Source organism: Phytophthora parasitica, assembly GCF_000247585.1.
Source record: "Phytophthora parasitica INRA-310 unplaced genomic scaffold supercont2.5, whole genome shotgun sequence".
Taxonomy (NCBI): domain Eukaryota; phylum Oomycota; class Peronosporomycetes; order Peronosporales; family Peronosporaceae; genus Phytophthora; species Phytophthora nicotianae.
The window spans coordinates 1,429,711-1,439,913 of record NW_008648991.1 but is presented as its reverse complement, the minus strand read 5'-3'; the positions used below and the strand labels follow the sequence as shown (position 1 = coordinate 1,439,913).

At 50.1% G+C, this 10,203-nt stretch overlaps 4 protein-coding genes across 10 annotated transcripts; 1 reads left to right on the top strand and 3 right to left on the bottom strand.

The window, feature by feature from the left end:
* Window positions 1-12: 12 nt before the first annotated feature.
* On the bottom strand, window positions 13-3,300 carry PPTG_04774 (hypothetical protein). Of its 7 annotated transcripts, none has more exons than XM_008897062.1 (5): window positions 3,168-3,300; window positions 2,822-3,115; window positions 1,142-2,754; window positions 286-1,071; window positions 13-223 (listed from the first exon to the last, which is right to left on the bottom strand). In XM_008897062.1, exons 2-5 carry the CDS (start codon window positions 2,886-2,888, stop codon window positions 143-145), a joined length of 2,547 nt encoding a protein of 848 aa, XP_008895310.1. In that variant the 5' UTR covers window positions 2,889-3,115; window positions 3,168-3,300; the 3' UTR covers window positions 13-142. The 7 variants fall into 7 exon arrangements, with proteins under 7 accessions (XP_008895310.1, XP_008895309.1, XP_008895312.1 ...); XM_008897061.1 differs by having other exon boundaries at window positions 2,822-3,099; XM_008897064.1 differs by having other exon boundaries at window positions 1,142-3,115.
* A 3-nt stretch (window positions 3,301-3,303) lies between these two features.
* Window positions 3,304-4,600, top strand: PPTG_04773 (hypothetical protein). Its single transcript, XM_008897060.1, has 2 exons — window positions 3,304-4,081; window positions 4,144-4,600. The coding sequence occupies exons 1-2, from the start codon at window positions 3,354-3,356 to the stop codon at window positions 4,346-4,348; spliced, it is 933 nt and encodes a 310-aa protein (XP_008895308.1). The 5' UTR covers window positions 3,304-3,353; the 3' UTR covers window positions 4,349-4,600.
* PPTG_04772 (hypothetical protein) lies at window positions 4,399-5,104 on the bottom strand (the record flags this gene model as incomplete). Its single annotated transcript, XM_008897059.1, has 4 exons — window positions 4,399-4,550; window positions 4,622-4,797; window positions 4,874-4,976; window positions 5,098-5,104. The coding sequence occupies 4 exons, from the start codon at window positions 5,102-5,104 to the stop codon at window positions 4,399-4,401; spliced, it is 438 nt and encodes a 145-aa protein (XP_008895307.1).
* A 116-nt stretch (window positions 5,105-5,220) lies between these two features.
* Window positions 5,221-8,331, bottom strand: PPTG_04771 (hypothetical protein; the record flags this gene model as incomplete). Its single annotated transcript, XM_008897058.1, has 1 exon — window positions 5,221-8,331. The coding sequence occupies one exon, from the start codon at window positions 8,329-8,331 to the stop codon at window positions 5,221-5,223; it is 3,111 nt and encodes a 1,036-aa protein (XP_008895306.1).
* Between the last annotated feature and the right edge of the window lie 1,872 nt (window positions 8,332-10,203).

The following is a 10,203-nucleotide window of genomic DNA, read 5'->3' as shown; positions in this document are numbered from 1 at the left end:
CCAAAATGGGACGTTTCTTGAATGCGTTTCGTTAGAAACTCTGCTTAAAAATGTTGAGCACATGACACAATACACAAACTCTAGAGCTAGATTTTGATGAGAAAAGTTTAGGTTTACCAGTGCCAATTAGTTCCATTTGTACCTAGATCAGCATGTCGTCGTCCTCTTCCTCTTCGCCGTTGGTCACAGTCGTGAGGCCCTGGGCGCGATACAGATCGGCAATCTACACTCAACAACATCACGCTTAGTTATCTGTCAAAACAACAATATAATATCTCGTCGCACCTGAGAAGAGTTGGTGGCCTGCGTCGTTTCCTTGTCGTCACGTATGCGAATAAAGCGCGGGAAACGCAGTGAGATGCCCTTGTCCTTGGCCACCAAACCGATCGCAGCCGTGTACTTGGGCGAGATCGACAGGTCTGCACCTAAAATCTCCCATACACAACTCGCCTCGAACCAAACGTCCGGCTTGATTCCATCGCCGATCGCATAGTCACTAGGAGGCTTGTCCACAACCTTCTCCTTGAGCTGCTCGTAGAACTGCTTAAGCACTTCATCCGACAGCCCAGTACCCAGCTTCGTAATTGGCTGGTACATCTCCGTGTCTGGGTCATAGCAAGCCAACAAATACGCACCATAGACGCCCGTACGTTTGCCACGACCATAGAACGCACCGATGGGGACCAGGTCAGCCGAGTCACCAATACCATCAAGGTAATCCTTCTTGAGTTTCAGCCACTTGTGCGAGCGGTTAGCTGGCTCATACGTCGCCTCCTTCTCCAGCGTTTTCACCATCAAACCTTCACAGTTCTCACGCACAGCCTCTTCCAAGAAATTGCGAACTTTATCCACTGCTTCTTCCATCGCCTCTGGGTTATCCTTGACATCCACGCCATCCTCGACGTCCAATGACGTAGCAAATTCAAAGATACCAGGCTTTACGTCGAACATCTCACGGAGTTTTTCACGACGCTTGGCCAGCGGAGTACCAAGGAACGATTCGCCACTCAGGAACAGCAGGTCGAACGCGTAGATACACACAGGAACCTTGATATCCTCCACTTTCACATTCTGTCACAACATTACAGCAATTATACGTTAAATACAAAAATGCATAGAAAAAAATATACAGCGAAAGTACCTTTCGAGAGCGTGTACTTAGGATCTGAAACGGCAGACGTTTGTTAGTGACTCGATCCACGGCAACCACTTCTGCATCAACAATACAGCTATCAACGACGCCTTTCTTAGCAGCGTTCGTGATTGCTAGCTTAACATCGGGGAATCGCTCGGTAGAATTCTCGAAGTTGCGTGAGAAAATGGCTATTTCTCCGTTCGGCAGGATGTGAATCTGCGCACGTTCGCCGTCATATTTGTACTCGCAAGTGAATGGTTTCCCTTCGAAGCGATCGAACACCATCGCGTACGCCTTCGTTGGACGCGCAAGCATGGGAGACACTGGAGTGCCTGGAGTCAACACACACTTCTCGGCCACCTTGGCGAAATCCTTGACTCGAAGAAATGGAGCGCTGGAAATCTCCTTCTGGACTTCGTAAAAGGCAGCAACCAACGCGTTATAGCTGGGACACTCAGCAAACGCCTTCTTGACAAAGGTAAGCGCCTCCTGTTGTTTGTCCTTGTCCTTGTACTCCTTGTCCGCCATGAACGCGTAGGTCAACCCCATCAGGATCGATTTTTCTGCTAGTCCAATACGCAGCTTGCCTTGAAGTCCACGGATAATGTACTTGGCCCCCTCAGCAGCTGTCTGCGCGCCCTTGTCTTTCTTCTCCTTCTCGCACTTAACTAGTAATCCCTTGATAATGGAGCATTTCTGTTGCTGCGAGTTGTTTCCAGTCATCTTGGCAATCTTGACGAACTGGTTGTACACGTGTTGCACGGTGAGTCCGCTGCCGTTAGACGTCGCGGGTTTAAGCGACGTGAACGACAGAGTCTTCTGCTTGGACCGCGCATTCTGCGCCACCTTACCGAGATCTCCTTCCTTGTGATACATCTCCTTAATAAACTTGAGGTTTGCGCCGGTAGCCTCGCCAATAGCTTTCATGAGGATGGCATCGCCAATTCCGATCTTCAAGTTCTCGAAAGGCGGCGCCAGGTCCACACAGACGCACAGATAGATACATGCGAGCAGATCGTCTGGAGAGCGACGAATGACGTCACGGAAGAAGGCTGTGAGTAGGTCTTGAATAACGAGACGTCCTGTGATTTCTTCGATCTTGGCGAACAAGTGCGCCAGCTCGAAGTATGGGGTCTCGCGAGGCTCATCACCGTCTGCTTGTGTTTCTTTTGAGTCTGTTGTAACTGACTCGCTCTTGATCTTGCAAACTTTTTTGTCATCAGACGGCGTCGACGTGAGCTTGTTCTTCTTGTTGGCAACAGGAGTGAAGAAGCTCGTCTTGGATGCAGACGCAGTTTCCTTCTTGATCTCGTTTTTTTTGGTCTCCTTCGGCTTAGTTTCTTCAACTTTTTTACTTTCTCCAACCACTTCAACGTCTTCCTCCTCCTTTTTAGTGCTCTTGGGATTCTTTACCTCCTTCTTCGGACTCTTGACAGTCTTCACGGGAGTCATAGCTTTCTTTCCCTCTTTCTTCTTAGACTTCTCAGGAGTCGACGTCGGCGACGTTATGTCGATCACCTCCTGCTTTTTCTCCTTCTTTTCAGAGCTCATGGGCAGATCCAAGTCGCTGTCCTCGTCTTCTTCGTCCACGACGCGTTGACGCAGACGACGTCGGCCAGCTGCAGCAAAAACAACAGCAACATAAGTCCATGGAAAAACACTGTGTCCTTTACTGCAGCTACGTACGCTTAGGTTTGCTCTTAACCTCGTCGTCGTCGTCTTCCTGCATCTCAACGTCTTCTTCTTCCTGCATTTCAACGTTCTCCGGCTCTTCCTCCACCTGCTTATCCTCCTCGTCTTGTTGTTGTTCTTCTTCAACAACATCTACAACCTCTATCTTCTCTTCTTTCTCCACTTTTGGCTTTTTTGCCGGTGTAACAGGAGACTCTGCGGGTTTCACCGCATCGTTTTCTGCAGGTTTTCGCTTCTTGGCTGGAGGCGACGCCCCCGCGCCGAAGAACGACCTGACAATGACACACACTCATGAAGGTCAGCACGTCAAAGTAGCTGCAGGCAGACCAGGTGGACGTACATGATGGAGCTCTGCTTGGGTGCAGCTCTCTTGGCCATGTTGACGCAATTTCGCTACTGATCCATCCAAACAAAAATGGCGCCAAAATATACACCAAATGTACACCACAATAATTGCCAAAAGTTGATCTTTTCTGGCGGGAAAATAACCTTCACTCTGTCGAACTTCCAGCAACTTTTTGGTCAAATGGGTCGCAAGGTGATCGCGCTAGTACCGTCGGCGCTGCCTTCGTCCGTCAACTTGGGGCGCTTCCACTCGGACGCAACGGATGCCCCGCTCCTCTCCGTTGTCACATGGACCTCACGCTCAACTGCTGACTCCACTCGAACACGGCAATTGGCTCTGGACAAGAGCCAATGCCAACTCCTAGAGCTTCAACGAATGCAACCCATCGAGGGCTCGCGCAGCTGGTTCGTAGGCAACTGCGTGCTGCAAGACGGTGGAGTGATGGTCTTCTCGCCAATCGACGCGCTCTTCGTGTTGCTGGATGCGGCGTGGGGGCAACGCACACGCTTCTCGTCAGTCTACGATCTACTGGCACGTGATGGCAACACTTGGTTACTGCAGCTCTCGACGCTGCGTCCGGAGATGATTGAAACGATCTGTGACGTGCAAGCAGTCGGAGGTGAGGAAGGAGTTGACAACCTCTTCATTAAGGCAAACGAAAGCAAGGTTTCGAGCTGGCTGAGCGGTAGAGTGGAGAAGGTGGCGGCAGTGCTGGCAAAGCAGGAGCTGGAGGCGAACACTAAGGCGGCAGCAATCGATAACCAGGTAAATTTACCGGGATACAACAAGAAGGAGACGAGCAGTACTGTGACCCAGGAAGATGTTGCAAGACATTACCGTGAAGCAATTGATATTGTGGGCAATTACCTTTCGAACGAGTGGATTGATGTGCTCTGCGACAAATTCAAGTACGTTACGGTACTTCTAGTATATTTATTTAGTGATGCTGACGCTTTTGTGCTGTATGTAGGGTGAAAAAAATGGTGGAAGTCAAGGTTGTGGCTAAAGCTGCACCACTGGACACTTTTAAGCGTTTCGACCGACGTCAAACACCCGAGAATGGGTCCAAGAGATCAACTCCGTCCAATGCAGGCAGCGCTAAAAAGAAGAGCAAACTAGCCAATGTGGATCGCACCGGAATGAAGTCGCTGACGTCGTTCTTCGGCAAAAAGTAGTGGAGAAAAAATGGATCAAAGTGATACATTTAGCGAAATATAGAGCTGCTTTATCGTCGAGAGGTTGAGCCTTCCACGCTGACCCGATGCACTACCACAAAGTCGTCCCAACCGGAAAGAATCTTGAACTTAATGAAGGACGCATCCGTCGGCTTAACGTTCTCGTTAACGATTTGCATCTCGCCATCGGTCTCCTTCAACTCTGGCAACAAAATGCACCAAAAATTATCATGTGATCAAGAAAAAACGAATCTTCTCTTAAGACTGACTTACTTGAGTCAAATAGCTTTTCCCATTTTGTAGGTGTTGGCCCACTGCAAGATTCTACCGTCACTTCCTTGGCATTTCGTGTCCACATTTTAGCACGAACGACTGACGCTGTTGTTGCAAGCTGCACTACGATTTCTTGAGGAAAGCTTCCAGTTGTCACCCACATTGACGATTGTTCGCTGTTTATCAAAACAATACCGCAATCAATAGCTGGTTACGATAAAAAAATATCTTATCATAAAAGTGCACGCTTACCCATCCAAGATATTAACCGGAGGAAAGCTTGGGTCGTACGACGTCACGGCTGTCACCTGGGCACCCTCTTCGTCCAAAGCTAGCTCCATCACGATCACAACGACTGCAGATTTCAGCAAATGTTCTTTTAGGTCACTGAAAAATAACTGCTAGGCCAAGCAGCATATCAAAAAAAAAAAACTGTAAAAAAAGTAATAATAGCAAGCGGGATAACGCACTCATACTTATCATGTCGATTTTGCCCTAGATACCAACGTCCATACGAATCCTCGTGAGCGCTGTTGACCCACTTAAAAGTTGCTCCGATGTACTGTAAAAGTGGATGGCTAGCCTACTCCGCACCCAGCTCATGAAGCCAACGGAGGCTCAATAGACTCTTTATACAGACGCTCGAAGCCCGCCGACAGGATATCCGCCGCACGCGTGATACCGGACCCGTCGTCATTGAAAAGCTTGCAGTTCGACCACATCAGTCGAATATCATTGGCGAAGTGCGTCACATCCAGCTTCTTGGCACCAGACGCCGCCATGTTGCTGTCAACGACATACGCTCCTTTCTTCAGCTTGTTCTCGATCTTCGACAAGTCCATCGGTTGCTTCACCACCCGCGTGTACATCGGCACATTCTCCACGGGTGTCAGGAACGGCTTGGAGAACGGGTGCGACTTCAGACACGACACAATCTTCAGACACCTGTCCAGCAAGGTCTTCTCTGCAGCCACAGCAGTGGAATACGCGTCGAAACGCGATGGTTTCTTGCACTCAGTGCACTGCCAATCTCCCTCCGGCAGATCATTCTCCGTCATGTGCAGACACTTCAAGTGGTAAGAACGTGGGCACTTATCGCAGCAGACAAGGTCTCCAGCGCGCTGGCAAACCTCGCAGAAATCTAAGTTCGCGTCCAGTTCACTGTCCGATCCGCTGTCGTCGTCTTGTTCCTCGTCTTCTTGACGATAACTCTCATCCTCCGTCTCTTCATCGTCCTGCTTCACTCGCTTAGCATGTTTCGGAGGTCTACCTCTTCCCCGCTTTACAGGAGGGGCAGGCTTCTGTGCATTCTTCCTCGCTGGAGGTGCAACTCCCTCAGGAAGAGGATACTTGCGAGGACGACCAGGTCCACGATGAGGTGGCGGCGTCGGCGTAGGAGTTGCGTGGTTCTCCTTCTTGTCTGCCTTCAAGGTGTTGTCTTTCGCGCTGAGCTTCGGGCTTGCAATGGACTTGTGTTGGGCCTTGCTGTCATTACTCTGTTGTTTCACAGAGCTGTCGTCACGACGCGTAGGCTTGGAACCATCTCGTGACATATCCTCCGAGTTACGAGGCGCTGGACTGTCCTCGCCTGTACTTTCACTAATCTTCCGCTTGCGCGGCGGAGTCTCACCAATTGGCCGCGTACCAACACTCGGGCGACGCGGGCTGTCCGACTCATTTGAGCTAGTGGATGACTGATCTTGATACGGACTCTCTCCTTGACGGCGGCGGTCAGCAATTCCACGACCAGAGAACGTCTGGGGAGACGCGTTCATCTCAACATCGCCAGAACTTTGAGTTTTCACACCGCTTTCGCTCCTCGCTGCAATTCCATTCGTATTGTAGCGTGAGTCACTTGGACGATTATTACCGTCCTTGCTCGACTGGCTGCTCGCGTCCATTGCTGAGCTGGCGGGCGTTCCACCTTGATTTAACGAGCTTAGCAGCTGAACCAGCGACTTCTCCGACTCGGCACAATTCATTACGGTTGCCGCTGATGGTGATTCCGCGTGTTGAACCTGAGGCGACGCGACCCGAGCAGCAACACGAGGATCGTTAGATTGCGCACTATCCGCCATCACAGCGAGCATACCAGCCGACGTATCCTTGGCTGCACGTTTCGGGACGGGGGGATATTGCGACGGAGACTTCGGTTGTGCCTGCATACTAGGAGCAAAGCCATCACGCGTATTCTGTTCATCCGCCGGGTACTTGTCACTCTCGGACGGCTTGAACTGTATTTGACTGCGTGCGTCGTACGCTTTTTCTGCCTCAGCACTGTGAGTTGGTAATCCGTCCCGCTGCATGGGAGGACGACCTTCCGTTGGTGGTGTGGGAGGATACTGAGCGTATCGACGAGCATCGCTTGTGTTCACGCTTTGAGTGCCCCCATATGTCAACCGCCCATCAGAGGTCGGAGCAGACACAGAGGCCTTGGCAGCAGCTACGGCAGCAACAGCACGATCGTCCTTCACAGCATTCACTGACCCTTGTCCACTACGACGCAGCGTGTCCATAAGATAGCGTTTGTATTTCTTCACCTCCAGCTCCTTCTCAGCCGTGCATCTGGTGCACGGACATCCACGCGTACAGATCAAGCAGCGTAGTAGACGACGATTAGGCGCAGATCCGTTCCGGCCCACAAACAGAGCTTCCAGTCGCACTCTATACACGCTGCGCAAATGTTCCCGACAGAGCGAGTGGTGCTCGTCCCCATGTGGACAAAAATTCACCACTGGCACGAAGTGGTTATCGCTCACTCCGCACAAGTGACATAGTCCTTTAGCCACGAAATTGGCCTCTTCTTCCGGGATTAGATCCTCCATCGCCACAGCATACGCGTCGTGCAGCACAGACTCGTCCAAATTCACCTGCTCTCTCAGCATTTCCTCCACTCTAGGAGGCAGCTTCCTCTCCCTCTTGTAGTCCTCAGCCATCTTCCCCGAAGACGACGTCTCAGCCATCCTGCCCTGATAAAGCTTCCCTCCTGCAGAGCCATCCACTGCACGTCCCTGATAAGCAGCATTGCCCTGAATAAGCCTTCCCTGGTACACCACGGGTGCGTCCGCCAGTCTCTCCTGGTAACCTGGTGGTGGCTCCATCCTCCCCTGATAGCCCCCATCCATTGGCCTGTTCTGATATCCAGCAGGGTTCTCCATCGCTCTCCCTTGATACACAGGACCAGGCATCGGTCTCCCTTGATAACTAGCAGGTCCGTTCATTGTTCTCCCTTGATATGCCGGCGCTCCGTCCATCATTCTCCCTTGATATCCTGCATCCACAGGTCTCCCTTGGTAACTCTCCGGTGCTCTCCCTTGATAAGAGGGAGGACGTTCTACCGGTCTCCCCTGATAACTGGGGGCTGCAGTGTAGTGCTGATACTGTACAGGTCCCTGAGGACCCGACGCTTGAGGGTAGTCTGGAGGCGCTCTCGCTCTCCCTTGCCAACCCGCAGCCGAAGACGTGGCCACACCGCTGGCCGAGACGGCGGAGGCGGGAATGTATCCATCTGGCGTCTTACCCTTGCTCATGATGGCCTCCATCCACACTTCGTTGGGCGGGGGCGTAAGGCGCTGGCGCTTTGGGTTGTAACATTTTGTATTAACGAAGAGGGACAGAGAGATAAGATTAGAGAGGGGGAAGGACGAGAAGAACAGGAGAACAGAAAGCGGCACCTTGTCCCCGCGGTCCCGAGGCGCCCCGTGGTACATGCTGCTGCTGGCCACGCTTCCTTGCTGAGCCGTCGGCGGCTTGTCCTGCCTTGGAGGCTTCTTGAGATTTGTCGTTAGCACCAGGCTTTTTGGCGCGATGCGGCGACGTGAAAACGAATATATTGACCAAGAAAATGCGGAAATGATGTTGAATATATAATTAAAGAGGTACCCATCGCAGATGGTGCCTGGATTACAGTTTACAGTTTGGTCATGTTGCTTGCAGCCATGTCCAGCACATGTACCATCATCATCATCAGTGGCACGCAAACACCCACGTAGCCTCTAGCGCTACGATCGGCACACAGAAGCCCTTACCAGCGCTTTAAATTAACGTTTAAGAAACTTGAAATTATCTTAATATATTTGGCTTGAGCTTTCGTTGACAAATGCCATACCTAAATCACCAGGCTGCGTAGTAACAACTTTCAAAGGTCGTTTGAACATGTCGAGCTCAGTACAAATAAACAAGAAAACGTTGTGGTTTTATTTTTTTTATTCGTAGATTGGTTTTAGAGATCACGGTGGTCCCTCGCGAAAAATATGGAATTCATCGCTAGACGAGATTTCGTGATCATTAGGCTTGGATCGTATTTCGTGCAGACAAATGTGACCGGGAACATTGAGTCCCAAAGACTGGAGACCATACGAATCCTGGATTAATATCCGGTTTGGCAAAATACTAGGGCTTGCAGAATATACTACAGACCTGTGTCACCGTGGGATAGAAAACAGAGTTTGACGATTCTCCGCCTGAACTATTAGCGGCTATGATTAGTACCAGTAAACAGCTCCCCAATGCATCCCGTTCACCACGACAAGAACTCTAGGAGTCTTGCGCACATCATTCGGCCCCTACATGGAATTGTTACCAGTACGCCAGCTTATGCTCCTGCTTCGGGAAATGTCGGTACAGTCTGTTTGACGTGTGGTGCTACCTATCTGTGATTTTTCTTATAGAAAGGCAACAGCAACACCAGTATGAAAATTGAAATTAGATTTTTTGGGGTATGTACTAAATCATTAGTAGATATGCTGTTGCTCTCAACTTCGCTATCAAGTCACCGCGCTCGCTTTATTTCTAAACGGTGGTTAGCATTGCCTGGACATCGTGGATCGGGCTCTGCCCAAGTGTTTACTCTGGTTTACTTCAGTAGAAGTACCGTTTCCACTCTCAATTTACGCGTTTACACATCTAGAAGCAGATCAAAGATAAGTTCCAAGATGTGCAAGTTCGGCTTCCAGAACATACTGACTCAACAGATTTAGCCCGCTCTACACGTAATACGTCTAAATCACGGCAGGGGTGGCATACTTGAGACGCAAGGCAGCGATAAAGACTAAGGTATGTATTGGTGTTCATGCAATATGGTACGGCACATTACAAGTATGTAGACGTCACAAACTATCTGCAAGGCGTGAGCACCAGTATGTATTATACCATGCATGATGCAGACAGGTGGTCACACCACTCGTCGTATGTTCGTGTTAGAAAGTTTTCTGTGCAAGCATTGCCCGCCAGGCAAACGAGAGGGAAGCAGTCCTAATCAGCAAAGAAGTCCACAAGTGCGTTTCTGGAAGCTAAGCAATGACATTTTTATATAAGTTTATATTTATGAAAATGCTAGACTCGAAGCCCTTTGTAACGACGTACCAGTATGAAGCACTATCCAATCAAATAGTCTGGAAGTCGAGACCGTATGTTCTGATCGATCAGCTGCAACCTCGCATGGCTGCGATGGTTTGGTTAGAGTTGCAGGATTATTATCTTTAAAAAAGTGAAAGATATCAAGTTAATGGTACTACATCATCGTACTCATGGCAACGCTGTTTTTACTGCAAGGTATGAGTGATATGGGTGACGCTGATCTG